The 15,342-nt window shown below is 45.9% G+C and overlaps 1 protein-coding gene across 1 annotated transcript in view; it reads left to right on the top strand.

The window, feature by feature from the left end:
* PAH (phenylalanine hydroxylase) overlaps positions 1–15,342 on the top strand; it is a 90,260-nt gene that overhangs the window by 37,100 nt on the left and 37,818 nt on the right. The window contains exon 4 of the mRNA XM_019961195.2: positions 9,174–9,262. Within this exon, the coding sequence (XP_019816754.1) occupies positions 9,174–9,262 (89 nt within the window). The remainder of the gene's footprint in view (positions 1–9,173; positions 9,263–15,342) is intronic.

Here is a 15,342-nt window from a genome sequence, read left to right as displayed (position 1 = left end):
TGAGTCTTTGCAACCCTCTCAAGTTCTCTGATTTTTTTTCCCACCAAGAGGTCTGAACCAAGCCATGTGGCCCAAGTACAGAGTGTTTTCCTTTTGGAGGAGAGGAAAAGAGAAAAGAAGAGGAAAGGAGAGGAGAGGAAACGAGAAATCAGCCAAAGCTGAAAGTAAGCTGGTTCTGCTGCCCTCTGGCGTTCAGCTGGAAGCTGACCAGCACGCCCAGCTCTGAACCTGGGTGGGGACAAAGAAGCTTGTCTCTGGAGCAGAGCCTTGTTTCTTTGGGAAACAGTAGGGTCAGGCATTTGGGGAGCTGAAGAAACACAGTAACTGTGCTTCCGAGAACAAGTCAGGCTGACACATAGATTGACTGAAAGTGTATTTTCATGAGTGCCCTAGCCAGCGTTAGCCCTCCACATAGGCATATGAAACCCCAAAAGGATCATAGCAGATATGAATCCAACAGCCTACATTTTTTGCAGAGGAAACTGAGCCCAAGATCAGAAAACCTGTTAACATCAGAGCAGAGCCTGTCTGAGAAGGTGCTTCTGACTCCTGTCTCCCTTCTTTCCTCCTGTTCCCTCCCCTCCTCCTCTTCCTTCTCCCCTTCATTCCTCTCCTCCTTTTTCTTCTTCCTCATCACCACTGAACTTATCCCGTCCTAGTGGTTAACACCGATGGAACACTGACTGTGGCCAGTCGCTCTGCTCGAATGTGTCCCATTTTCTCTAGCATTTAACACAAGTGTGTGCATGCTCACTCGTGTCTGACTCTGAGACCCCGAGGACTATATAGCCTGCCAGGCTTCTATGTCCATGGGATTTCCCAGGCAGGGATACTGGGGTGGGTGGCCATTGCCTCTTCTAGGGGATCTGCTGACCCAGAGATTGAATCTGCGGCTCCTGCATTGGCAGGCGGATTCTTTACCACTGAGCCACCTTAATGTACATAATGATGCAGTAATATGGAAAGACAGTTTTAATTCATTTTGTGGTTAAAGAAACTAAGGCTCTGAGAGATAAAATGCTTGCTCAGTTACACAACAGAGTAAGTGGACAGATTCCTAGCCTCACTGGAAAACATTATGCTCTGCTCCCTGTATTATATTACTGCTACTGCTGCTGCTAAGTCTCTTCAGTCGTGTCCGACTCTGTGCGACCCCATAGACGGCAGCCCACCAGGATCCCCCGTCCCTGGGATTCTCCAGGCAAGAACACTGGAGTGAGTTGCCATTTCCTTCTCCAATGCATGAAAGTGAAAAGTGAAAGGGAAATCGCTCAGTCATGTCCGACTCTTCGCGACCCCATGGACTGAAGCCTACCAGGTTCCTCCGCCCATGGGATTTTCCAGGCAAGAGTACTGGAGTGGGCTGCCATTGCCTTAAGGGCAGAGTAAAAACAAAGGCAAAGTCCCCGGAGTTTGTAGCTGAACAGTCCTAATACCGACATTCCTCCTCTATCGTGCTTTGCTTTACCATGCTTCACAGGTACTGTATTTTTTACAAATGGCAGGTTTGTGAAAGCCCTGTATGGAGCAAGTCCACAGCCTTCATTTTTCCAACAGCGTTTGCTCGCTTCCTGTCTCCGTATCCTATGCTGGTAGTGCTCACAATATGTCAGCCTTTCTCATGGTTGTGTTTGTCATGGTGATCTGAGATCACTGATGTTACTGATGTTACTACTATGACTTGCTGAAGGCTCAGATGATACTTAGCATTTTTAGCGAATAAATATTTTTTTAATTAAGACATATACATTGTTCAGATGTAACACTATTGCACACTTCATAGACTACAGCACAGTGTAAAAACACAACTTTTATATGTCCTGAGAAACCTCAGAGTTAATGTGACTCACTTTACTGTGATATTCTCTTTATCATGGTGGTCTAGAACCAAACCCCCAGTATTCCCAACATGTGTAAGTGCTCAGTTGCTGCGGTCATGTCTGACCCTTCGCAAACCTATGGACTGTAGCCTGCCAGGCTCCCCTGCCCATGGGGTTCTCCAGGCAAGAATACAGGAGTGGGTTTCCATGCCCTCCTCCAGGGGATCTTCCTGATCTAGGGATCGAACCTGCTTCTCCTGCATCTCCTGCATTGCAGATGGATTCTTTACTACTGAGCCATCAGGGAATCCCTATTTCCAACATGAATCTGTATTTATTATGTGCCAGACTCTGTTCTCAACAGATCACACATATTAACTCTTTTAAACTTATGTGTTCCTATAAAGTGGTACTTTATTATCCCCACTTTACTGGTAGGAAGACTAAAGCAGGGTTAAATATTTGTCCACTTGACTTCACATTCCAGGATATCTGGCTCTAGGTGAGTGATCACACCATTGTGATTATCTGGGTAGTGAAGATCTTTTTTGTACAGTTCTTCTGTGTATTCTTGTCACTTCTTCTTAATATCTTCTGCTTCTGTTAGGTCCATACCATTTCTGGCCTTTATTGAGCCCATCTTTGCATGAAATGTTCCATTGGTATCTCTAATTTTCTTGAAGAGATCTCTAGTCGTTTCCATTCTATTGTTTTCCTCTATTTCTTTGCATTGATCACTGAGGAAGGCTTTCTTATCTCTCCTTGCTATTGTTTGGAACTCTGCATTCAAATGGGTATATTTTTCCTTTTCTCCTTTGCTTTTCACGTCCCTCCTTTTCACAGCTATTTGTAAGGCCTCCCCAGACAGCCATTTTGCTTTTTTGCATTTCTTTTTCTTTGGGATGGTCTTGATTCCTGTCTCCTGTACAATGTCACAAACCTCTGTCCATAGTTCATCAGGCACTCTGTCTAGCAGATCTAGTCCCTTAAATATATTTCTTACTTCCACTGTATAGTCATAAGGGATTTTATTTAGGTCATACCTGAATGGTCTAGTGGTTTTCCCTACTTTCTTCAATTTCAGTCTGAATTTGGCAATAAGGAGTTCATGATCTGAGCCACAGTCAGCTCCCGGTCTTGTTTTTGCTGACTGTATAGAGCTTCTCCATCTTTGGCTGCTGGAGAAGGCAATGGCACCCCACTCCAGCACTCTTGCCTGGAAAATCCCATGAACGGAGGAGCCTGGTAGGCTGCAGTCCATGGGGTCGCTAAGAGTCGGACATGACTGAACGACTTCACTTTCACTTTTCTCTTTCATGCATTGGAGAAGGAAATGGCAACCCACTCCAGTATTCTTGCCTGGAGAATCCCAGGGACGGCAGAGCCTGGTGGGCTGCCATCTATGGGGTCGCACAGAGTCGGACATGACTGAAGCGACTTAGCATAGCATAGCATAGCATATCTTTGGCTGCAAAGAATATAATCAATCTGATTTTAGTGTCGACCATCTGGTGATGTCCATGTGTAGAGTCTTCTCTTGTGTTGTTGGAAGAGGGTGTTTGCTATGACCAGTGCATTCTCTTGGCAGAACTCTATTAGTCTTTGCCCTGCTTCATTCTGTACTCCAAGGCCAAATTTGCCTGTTACTCCAGGTGTTTCTTGACTTCCTACTTTTGCATTCCAGTCCCTATAATGAAAAGGACATCTTTTTTGGGTGTTAGTTCTAGAAGGTCTTGTAGGTCTTCATAGAACTGTTCAACTTCAGCTTCTTCAGCATTACTGGTAGGGGCATAGACTTGGATTACCATGATATTGAATGGTTTGCCTTGGAAACGAACAGAGATCATTCTGTAGATTTTGAGATTGCATCCAAGTACTGCATTTCAGACTCTCTTGTTGACCATGATGGCTACTCCATTTTTTCTAAGGGATTCCTGCCTGCAGTTGTAGATATAATGGTCATCTGAGTTAAATTCACCCATTCCAGTCCATCTTAGTTCACTGATTCTTAGAATGTCGATGTTCACTCTTGTCATCTCCTGTTTGACCACTTCCAATTTGCCTTGATTCATGGACCTGACATTCCAGGTTCCTATGCCATATTGCCCCAGAGACCGCATTCAAGCCTAGGTTGTCTGCCTGTGTAATCAGGGCCTTAACCATAGCTAGGTTGTCTCTCCCTGAGAAACGGGGGCCCTGATCTGGGCTGGGGTCAAACTCTGGCTGTTTCAGTCCCCTTGAGCAATGGCAAGCTCGTGTAATGTCTCTCCGACCTTCGCCCTGGGGTCTGGAGCCATGAGATGTTATATAAAATAGTATCTTCTTCCTTTTCTATTTCCTGGCACTGATTTTTTCTTCTTCAGGGACTTCCTGGCATTGTTATATTTTAAAATTTATTTATAGCTTATTCCTTGTCACTCTCTCTCGGATGTGAGCTCCACAGGAGTGAGGAATCCACTGTATTCACTCCTCAACATCCAGAGCCTGGCAGTATAAGTGCTTAATACGTAGTCATGAAAACTCCTTTGGGAGGGCTAAGGGTCCCCCAAGTCAGAAGATGGTACAGTGAGGAAAGGCTGGCTTGCTGTATCTCCAAGGGCAGCTGTTACTGCCAGAATTATGGATAAATTTCTGGCAAAATAGAGGCTGTGAATGAGCAGGGACAGGCAGTCTTGGAAGGCAAGTGACAGGGCAGCAACACACTAGAGAAACAGGGAGGGTCTTACAGGGGGTCCTGAGTCCTGACTGACTACAATAGGACATCCTTCCTTATGCCCTCCCAGACCCATGGAGGGAACAGACCCCATTTTCAGTGCTGACAACAGAGATCCATCATGTAAGGCCCTGGATTCAAGGAGAAAGAAAAGCTTGGAGAGAATTCAAGTGGCAAAGTGGGAAGTCAGGTCTCATCTTCAGGGAGCTAAATGCGGGGCTGAGTCATCCCAGACTCCAAAGTCCAGCATCTGGGACAGCGGAGGGCTGTGGAGCGACTTCTCCTCCCTGCCCCTCGGCTTCCTCTTCTGAAAATGGGGGTGATAATAATACCAACCTCACGGAGCTGGTATGAGAATTGGGTGAGGAAGGGTATGTAGTGTTTAGGACAGCACCTAAACAAGAGCTCTGTGAGTCTTAGCTGGAATTACTACCACAATGTCTGTTCCTGTTATTACTATTGTAGGGAGCCTGCCTTGAGAACCGGGCTGGGCTTAGGGGCATGCAGACCTCCAGGTGGGAAACTGTAAAGAAAATCAGGCAGTCAGGCTCCAGAGCCAGCCCCTCTGCCCAACCTCTGTGCTCCCCACCCCTGTACCTGGCAGGATGGATTTTGTGGTCCAGACCTGAGATCACAGCATCATCCAGGCCCAAGTTTGAATACTGAATCCACTGTTTCCAACAGTGTGTGTGTTTGGGTTTATCACTTAACCTCTCCATATCCCAGTTTTTTCATTTTCAATATGGGGATACCAATAGTACCACCAGGCTTCCCTTGTGGCTCAGACAGTAAAGAATCCACCTGCAATGCAGGGTTTGATCCCTGGGTCAGGAAGATCCCCTGGAGAAGGGAATGGCAACCCACTCCAGTATTCTTGCCTGGAGAATTCCATGGACAGGGGAGCCTGGCGGCCTACAGTCCATGGGTCTCAAAGAATTGGACACAACTGAACAAATAACACACAGTCAGTTCAGTCAGTTCAGTTGCTCAATTGTGTCTGACTCTTTGAGACCCCGAGGACTGCAGCACACCAGGCCTCCCTGTCCATCACCAACTCCTAGAGTTTACTCAAACTCATGTCCATTGAGTCAGTGATGCCGTCCAACCATCTCATCCTCTGTCGTCCCCTTCTCCTCCCGCCTTCAATCTTTCCCAGCATCAGGGTCTTTTCAAATGAGTCAGTTCTTTGAATCAGGTGGCCAAAGTATTGGAGTTTCAGCTTCAGCATCAGTCTCTCCAATGAATATTCAGGACTGAATTCCTTTAGGATGGACTGGCTGGATCTCCTTGCTGTCCAAGGGACTCTCAAGAGGCTTCTTCTCCAACACCACAGTTCAAGAGCATCAATTCTTCGGCGCTCAGCTTTCTTTATAGTCTAACTCTTACATCCATACATGACTATTGGAAAAACCATAGCTTTGCCTAGATGGATCTTTGTTGGAAAAGTAATGTCTCTGCTTTTTAATATGCTGTCTAGGTTGGTCATAACTATTCTTCCAAGGAGCAAGCATCTTTTAATTTCATGGCTGCAGTCACCATCTGCAGTGATTTTGGAACCCAAAAAACTAAAGTCTGTCACTGTTTCCATTATTTCCCCATCTATTTGCCATGAGGTGATGGGACTGGATACCATGATCTTAGTTTTCTGAATGAAACTTGAGCTTTAAGCCAACTTTTTCACTCTCCTCTTTCACTTTCATCAAGAAGCTCTTTAGTTTTTTGCTTTCTGCCATAAGGGTGCATGTCTGCATATCTGAGGTTATTGATATTTCTCCTGGAAATCTTGATTCCAGCTTGTGCTTTATCCAGTGCAGTATTTCTCATGATGTACTCTGCATATAAGTTAAATAAGCAGGGTGACAGTATACAGCCTTGACGTACTCCTTTCCCAATTTGGAACCAGTCTGTTGTTCTATCTCCAGTTCTAACTGTTACTTCCTGACCAGCATACAGATTTCTCAGGAGGCAGGTCAGGTGGTCTGGTATTCCCATCTCTTGAAGAATTTTCCACAGTTTGTTGTGATCCACACAGGGCTTTGGCATAGTCAATAAAGCAGAATTAGATGTTTTTTTCTGGAACTCTCTTGTTTTTTTGATGATCCAACTCATCGAATAGTACCCACCAATAGTACCCACACCAATAGTACCCACACACACAATAGTACCCACCAATAGTACAAATACTAAGTAAAGTATTTGGAATTATACTCAGTGTTAGTTAGTTTTTATTATTAACAGAGGAGGAAGAAAGATTAGCATCTAAGATCTATGGAAAGGAGGCTGTTAAGTGGACCTTTATTACTTGTGTTCACATAATCATCTTGTTTTGATGGAATGCAGCTGTTTCCTGTCTGATGCTCTAATGTATAGATCATGGGTGACAGTTCCCCAGTATAACCACTAGATGGCACACATGTTCTTTCCTGCCTGACTTGAGCAAAGCCAGACAGAAATAACACGCAAGCAGTGGAAAGCTACCTTTTATCATCCTGACGCTGGGCTGCATCCTTTGCCTACATTCTCATTTACTCCTCACAGCAGTCCCCAGATTAAAGGACATATTTCACCAAAAATGCTAAGCACAATTCCTGGCATATGACATGTTGCTGCTATTTTTACAGAGTTGAGACTGAGACACAGAGAGGGTGAGTAGGCAGCTGGAGCCTGGGTTCTAAAAGGTAGACACAACCGGCTGCAAGTTTAGCATCTTTTTCCCTGAAATTTCCTCCCTCTGTTCCCTCTGCACATAGAACTACAGTGCAGTCTGGTTCCTAACTTCATGGAACTTACAGTCCAAAATGTCCTCATCTCTGTTCATTCATTCCTGGGACAGTTCCGCTCTCAGTGTGCCTTCTTTCTTGAAGGCCACAGAGATCTGGGTGCTGCCACCTGCTCTGCAGGACCCAGTCACTGTGGGTCACACCATTCAGACCCCGCCTTCTCTCCCACTGTACTGCTACTGCTTCAGAGCAAGCCCGTGGGTTTTTAGGTACTGCCCAGCATCGTCAAATCCCAAACTGCTGGATGGTGTTTATTCCATGTCACCACGGCTTTGACGTCAAAATATTTTGCAAGGTTTCCTGGAGGCCCTTGGGAGGGAGATACATGAAAGGAAGATGGGTAGCAAGAGGAGGGTTCTTGGGCTTAACTGGTGCTTACAATAGAAGGCTTCCCAGGTGGCACTGAAAGAAAGTGAAAGTGAAAGCTGCTCAGTGGTGTCTGACTCTTTGTGACTCCATGGACTATACTGTCCATGGAATTCTCCAGGCCAGAATACTGGAATGGGTAGCCTTTCCCTTCTCTAGGGGATCTTCCCAACCCAGGGATCAAACCCAGTTCTCCCACAATGCAGGCAGATTCTTTACCAGCTGAGCCACAAGGGAAGCCCAAGAATACTGCAGTGGGTAGCCTATCCCTTCTCCAGGGGATCTTTCCGACCCAGGAGTTGAACTGGGGTCTCCTGCATTGCAGGTGATTCTTTATCAATTGTATCAGGGAAGCCTCGTGGTAAAGAACCCACCTGCTAATGCAGGAGACATAAGACATGTGGTTTCAATCCCTGAGTTGGGAAGATCCCCTGGAGGAGGGCATGGCATTCCACTCCAGTATTCTTGCCTGGAGAATCCCATGGACAGAGGAACCTGGTGGGCTAAAGTCCATAGGGTCACAAAGAGTCAGACATGACTGAAGCGACTTAGCATGCATAGAATGCATATTCCAAAATATATCTGGAACATATATCACATGAAATATTCTGCTGCTAAAGTAAACCATAAAACACCACTCCACTGTGCCATGATAGGTAGACAAGAGATGAATTTTGAGATCATTCAGAGAAAATCTTCAGGAAAGGGAATAGGTGAGGGAACATGTTTTAAGTGAAATACGCGAGACAGAAAAAAAAAAAAAAAACAAACAAACATACTGAATGGTATCATTTATATGTGGAATCTTCAAAAAGAAAAAAAAAGAAAAGTCATAGAAACATAAAGTAGATAACTGGTTATCAGGGGCTTAATGGTGGAGAAATAGGGAGAGGCTGGTAAAAGGGTACAAACTTTTCAGCTATAAGATGAATGAGGTCTGAGACTTGCCCAGCGGTTCAGTGGTTAAGACTCTGTGCCTCCAGTGCAGGGGGCATGGGTTCAATCCCTGGTGATGAAACTAAGATCCCACGTGCTGTGTGGAATGGCCCCCCAAAACAGATGGATCAGGCCTGAGGATCTAATGTAAAACATGGTGAGTGTAGTCAATAACACTGTACTGTATTGTTGAAATTTGCAAAGAGAATAGAACCCTCAAAAGATAAATATGTGTGGTGATGGATGTGTTAATTAACCAGATGGGGGGAATCCTCTCACAATGTGTATGTCTCTCAGACCATCATGATATATGTTTAAGCTATCGTCAGGTTTTGTTACTGGCTTATTCAACTTCAATGTTGAATAAACCAAGAAATATATACAATTTGTTTCCAAGGAAAATGAGATTTGACTTTTGAATAGGAATTTGGGGGTTATCTGGGACCCCACTTGCCAGCACCATGGGCTTGCCTCATTGGAGCTGATCCCCTGCTTCTGATCTTGGTGGCCACGTTACACCCATCTGCTAATCAGGCCTTTGCCCTTTCTGTGTTGCAGTGCCCTGGTTTCCAAGAACCATTCAGGAACTCGACAACTTTGCCAACCAGGTTCTCAGCTATGGAGCTGAACTGGATGCAGATCACCCGGTGAGCCCGTGGCCCCGCCCATGAGGCTCCCTAAGTTCCTCCCTCCACCCCCTCCACCCCCTCCACCCCCTTTCAGCAATGTGTCTTTGTTTGCTTGTACGACAAACATTTATTGAGTGTCTACTTAGACATCATCATTATCATGGTTATCTTTGAAGCAAATACAGATCACCATCCAGAAACTATTATTTATTTATCATATATGTATGTAAGGGATGTGTATTCATACATGCACAAAAACACACATGCACATATGTAAATCACCTTTATTTCTGATTTGGTCCTACCACAGAGGTTTAAATCAAGTGCTTGGGCAACACTAAACTACTAACAACTCCACCAGGTACAGTGGGGCAGTGGGGGGTGGTGATCTGGAACTGGATTTCAAAGCCTGAGAACAGCCATATAAGGAAGCAAGAGGCTCTATGAGCCGAGGGAATAGCATATGCAAAGGCTCAGAGTCCTGAAAAGTATCTGGAATATTTGGACATGAATCTCAGCAAACTCCAAGAGATGGTAAAAGACAGGGGAGCCTGGCGTGCTGAAGTCCATGGGGCGCAAAGAATCAGAAACAACTCAGTTACTGAACAACAACAACAATATTTGGGGAATGGCTGAGTTGATGTATAGGCATGAGGGTGAGAGTGTCAGGAGATGAAGCTGGGCGGTGGGTTATGGTCAGATTTTAAAAGATCTGATGTATCAGATAGAACATTTGACTGTATCCTGTATCCATTCATATTTTTAAGTAGATGACCAAGGTTGGAGTCTTATTCTCCTTTTTAGGGCAGAGGACTCTAGAAGGAGCAGCCTTCTAGAGGCTGAGAAGCAAGGCTTCTAGAGGTGAGAAATGCCACCATCGTGTTGACTGTCATTTACTCTCCAACCAGGCAGATGGTTCCTCAATCTTTAAACGACTTGGAGGCTGTTTTCATTAGCGATGGTTACTGTAACTCACTTAGAGCCTCTGCATTTTATCAGGACTCTGTTTCTCCTCCGTCTCAGCTATGTGGTCTTTACAGCTGAGCAGGTTGTGAACTTGCTCTTCACAAAGGCTCTTTTCAGTAAGCAAAGCTGATGTTCCCATTGTACTGACTGAGTGACTGAGGCACAACAAAAGTAAATGACTTCCCTAAGTCATCCTAAACTTTGGATCCTTCACCTCTTTCATCTGTGCTCATAGTACCTGAGGACAGAAGTCTAACCAGTGTCAGAAATTCAGGCCCTTTCACAGAGACGAAGAGCAAACTATTTGGGCAGGCTAGCCTTTTAAAATATGAACAGTTGTTGCTTGTTCCAGTTCAAATAGTAAACCCCTTAGAGTGGACTCAAAAGTGCAGAAAAGCGTGAGGAAGAATATGAAGATCATCCCTAATCTTAGTTATTTCTCTTTTTCTCTTGGTTCTATTCTGCTTTTTTTTTTTTTTTTTAACATGGAGAAGGTGTTTTATAAGCAGAAGCAAAAGTGAATTTCCCCCAGCTCCTATACTTCAAAACAGAAAAAAAAATCACCTGTTATACTGCCAAAATCATCAATATTTTATTAATTTATTTATTTAGACACATGTGAGTACACATGGCGCTTCCCAGGTGGTGCAGTGGTAAAGAATCTGCCTGCCAAATGCAGGAGATGCAGGACACTCGGGTTCGATCCCTGAGTTGGGACGATCGCCGGAAGTAGGAAACGACAGCCCACTCCAGTATTCTTACCTGGGAAACCCCTTGGACAGAGGAGCCTGGAGGGCTACCGTCTGTGGGGCCACAAAGAGTCGAACACGACTGAGCATGCGCGCACACAGCATTAATATACATATTTTAAGTCAGTGCTATCATGTCCTAACCCGCCCCCAACAGGAAGCTTGTAGGAGGTTTCAGTCTTTTAGTCTTAGGATGATTCGGCAGTGAATCCTCCTGCCTGTGCATCTTTATGTGAACTTCCCAGAGCTTCTTTGATTCTTATTTGTGAAATTATTTAAGGATAGAAACTGGATTTCGGGCTCCTCATATCTATTACTTAAACACCTGCTCCCTGCAAAAACTAGAGGTAAAGTTGCAGCATTTGGAATCTCGTCCCATCTTCCTGGGTAGAAAGCAGCCGAGTGGAGCCCGGGAAGAGGGGGCACACAAGGAGATGCTCTACATGCCCCATGACACGTCTGGGGCAGACCCGCTTTGCTGCCTGCCCAGGGAGATGAGCATCTCTAAAGACTCCATTTCTCAGAAATGCTGTCGGGCCACCCTGACCCCGTCCCTGGGATGTTTTCTCCTCTTCCCAAGCTCCCCACCTCCCGCTCGGCTCCGTGTCCCTTCCGCCGGCCACGTGCTGGCTCCCTCGGAGCAACGGGGTAAGAGGCCAGTCCTCAGAAACGGCCCGTTCCCTCTCCTTACCCTCGTGTCTCCTCAGAGGCACTTGGGGCTGGTCTTAAAACTCCCTGGAATTCATTTTCATTACAGACCCAGCCCATGTCTTTGGCTCCCTGGCCTCTCCGTGTCATGCTTTTTATCATAAAAATGCGATTTATCAGGTACACGGTCCCCCTGACAAGGAGGCCAGGCTCTCTGTGTTCCTTTCTGTGACTTTTCATCAGATCTCGGGAACTGGCGGGCCAAGGACAGAGTAAACCCTCCAGGGTGCTTCCCCGCAGCCTCCAGCCCTGCAGGGCCTGGCCTCGCCGCGAGGGGTGGCTCGGGCGTTCTTCCCGAAAGGACCCTCTGTTCCTCCCGGTCCCCTGGTGTTCAGACTGACCCCCTGCCCTTGGCAGTGTCCACTGACACCTGACCCAGCATCTCACTCTTGGGCTTTCAAAACAGCCCCTTGAGAAAAGAGGACAAGGAAGACTTGTTCCCAAAATGCAGGGTAGAGGGCACCTGCCTTTCAGCAGGAATGTGGAAGGAGCCAGCTCACCTGCCTTCTTCCCCAGCTCTCTCCTGCCTTCCCCCTCACCCCACCTTCCTTCCACAAACATTGATTAAGCAAATAACATCCACAGCTAATGTTTCTCCAGTGAGGACTGTATGCCAGATGCTGTGCTGAATGCTTTACCCACATTTTCAAAATTTCAATGTTATAACCTCCCTGGGAGGATTGAATTCTCTCATTTTCAGAGGAGACAACTCAGACGAGCAGGCTGTGTGGCCTCACGTGTATGTGGACTGTGTCCCAGGCTGGAGAGGAAAGGGGCTGGAAATGATTAGTGAGACCTGGTTCCTTCTGCCCTCCACAGGCCTTCGGTCATGGGGTAGAGCAGGGAGGGGTGTCCAATTTTCCCAAACGGATGCCAGAAGGGGCTAGGATACAGCCTCGCAGGCGGAATTCAAATGGGTCTAGTTATTGTTTTTTAGATCATGAATTAATTTGGTTGCTTTGGGTCTTGTGGGATCTAGTGCCCTGACCAGGGATCAAACTGGGGGGCCCCCTGCATTGGGAACAGAGTCTTAGCCACTGGGTCACCAGGGAAGTATCCCAAATTGGTCTGTTTGATCCCCGTTTCTAAAATGGACTCTCCTTTCTCTGACATCTCCCAGCCTCTGTGCTCCTGTTCATGTCATTTCCTTTCTCTGGGATATTTTTTCTTTTCTTTTTTTGGGGGGATATTTTTTCTTATCCTCTCACTTCTTTGCCTGCTGGCAAACCTGTCTTTTCATCTTTTAAGGCCCAGCTCACATACCTTGGCCTCCCTAAAGCCTTCCTCCTGAGCACTTTCTCCTGGTCAAGTTTTTCACACTGATGCTGCAGAACTAGGTGCACTGAGTTTTATACTCTGAACACAGTATCAGCTCGAAATAAATTCATTGCCTCAGAGGACTTCTTTAATGGTCATATGCACAGTTCTTAAATTGTAGTCTTTGAAAAAAATTCTCATGATCAAGGAATAAAGTCTGTATTCCAGACTATCATTTTAAGCATCTATAAGTTCCATTATCTCACTAGAAGGTTTGGAAAATCCTATAAAAATGAAACCCATTCAACCTCATGTTCCTTAAATTTATTTACCCATGGAACCCCCTTTTCATGGAATACCTAGCAACACCATCTTGAATGGTAGTGTTCCATGGAACATAGTTTGAGTTCAGTTCAGTTCAGTTCAGTCACTCAGTTGTGTCTGACTCTTTGCGACCCCATAAACCGCAGCACGCCAGGCCTCCCTGTCCATCACCAACTCCAGGAGTCCACCCAAACCCACGTCCATTGAGTCGATGATGCCATCCAACCATCTCATCCTCTGTCGTCCCTCAATTCTCCTCCTGCCCTCAATCTTTCCCAACCTCAGGGTCTTTTCCAATGAGTCAGCTCTTCGTATCAGGTGGCCAAAGTACTGGAGTTTCAGCTTCAAAATCAGTCCTGCCAATGAACACCCAGGACTGATCTCCTTTAGGATGGACTAGTTGGATCTCCTTGCAGTCCAAGGGACTCTCAAGAGTCTTCTCCAACACCACAGTTCAAAAGCATCAATTCTTCATTTGGTAAAATCGTAACACACAAAGTATATGATTAAACATCAGATTTAAAGAGATAGTACATACTATCAGTTCTAAGGTCCCTGTGGACTAGAATGGTTTGGGAGGACTTCTGGAAAGAGGGAGATCTGAGGTGAGCCCTCTAGTAACAAGGTCAATAGTTGCTGTTCAGTTGCTAAGTCGTGTCTGACTCTTTGCAACCCCATGGACACCAGGCTTCCCTGTCTTTCACTGTCTCCTGGAGTTTGCTCAGATTCATGTCCATTGAGTCCATGACACCATTCAACCATCTCATCCTGTGCTTCCCTCTTCTCCTTTTGCCTTCAATCTTTCCCAGCCTCAGGGTCTTTTCCAGTGAGTCGGCCCTTCCCATCAGGTGACCAAAGTATTGATCAAGAGGGCCAAATGCTTATCATATGACCCCCAAATCTCTATGAATTAACCCAGTAAAAGTTCATTTCCAGTGTAGGTCAAAAGGGAAGTTTCCTCTCACACTCCTGCAGAGATCAAGTCTCCTTCGATCTAGCAGCGGCACCCTCATCTGGGTCCTGGGAGCCGTCTCCATTCTGCCAGGCATGGGAGAATTGCTCCTGGGAGGTATTTATGGTCCAGGATGAAAGGTGACTCACATCCCTTCACTTCAGTTCCACTGCCTGCAGCTCAGTCACAGGGTTGCTACTCCCTGAAAAAGAGACCAGGAACAGTGGTTTAGTAATGCTGTCTGAAAGCAAAAGGGCTCAGATCTTGGGGACCATCAGCAGCCTCTGCCACATAGACCCTAACCCCATAGGTCCCTCTTCCAGTTTTCCTGGCACCTGTTGATGCTGCTGCTAAGTCGCTTCAGTCGTGTCCGACTCTGTGCGACCCCATAGATGGCAGCCCACCAGGCTCCCCCATCCTTGGGATTCTCCAGGCAATAACACTGGAGTGGGTTGCCATTTCCTTCCCCAATGCATGAAAGTGAAAAGTGAAAGGGAAGTCACTCAGTCGTGTCCAACTCTTCGAGACCCCATGGACTGCAGCCTATCAGGCTCCTCCATCCATAGGATTTTCCAGGCAAGAGTACTGGAGTGGGGTGCCATCACCTTCTCCATCCTGGCACCTGTACCTGCTTCTAAACTGAAGATCTGCATGAGGCGAGGCTTTCTGGTGGGGAAAGCATTAGCCAATACAACTGCTTGTCTGTGTCTCTTTCTACTTCTTGATTTAAATCTCTCAAATTACTTTTCAGTATTTCCAGAACATAGATGCTGAGTTTCCCTGCTCTCCAAGAAGAGCCTTGCTCTTTCCTGAAAGCAGGACTATCTTTCTAATACTTCTCTTTCCCTTTTCCTTTGCCCATCCAACCTTCTCCACCCCAGGGTCCTGTCAAGGTCTGTTCTAAGGATCAGTCAGAGAGTTGAGTCATCAAAGACTCCTTGTGCTTGTACTAAGCTGCTCTGTCAAAGCATAACTTTTAAAAAGTTAAAAACAACTGTCACACAGGTAGATAGTAAACATCTCTCAAAGATCTATGAACTCTGGAGTAAGGGAATCAATAACATGACAAGGACAGTGCAAAGGAAGATATAAGAGATGAAAACATATGGTCATTGAAAAATGGGATGCTAGAATGAGATTAC

Source organism: Bos indicus, chromosome 5 (assembly GCF_029378745.1).
Source record: "Bos indicus isolate NIAB-ARS_2022 breed Sahiwal x Tharparkar chromosome 5, NIAB-ARS_B.indTharparkar_mat_pri_1.0, whole genome shotgun sequence".
NCBI classification, from domain to species: domain Eukaryota; kingdom Metazoa; phylum Chordata; class Mammalia; order Artiodactyla; family Bovidae; genus Bos; species Bos indicus.
The sequence above is the reverse complement of the archived record's forward strand: the minus strand, read 5'-3'. Positions and strand labels throughout refer to the sequence as shown.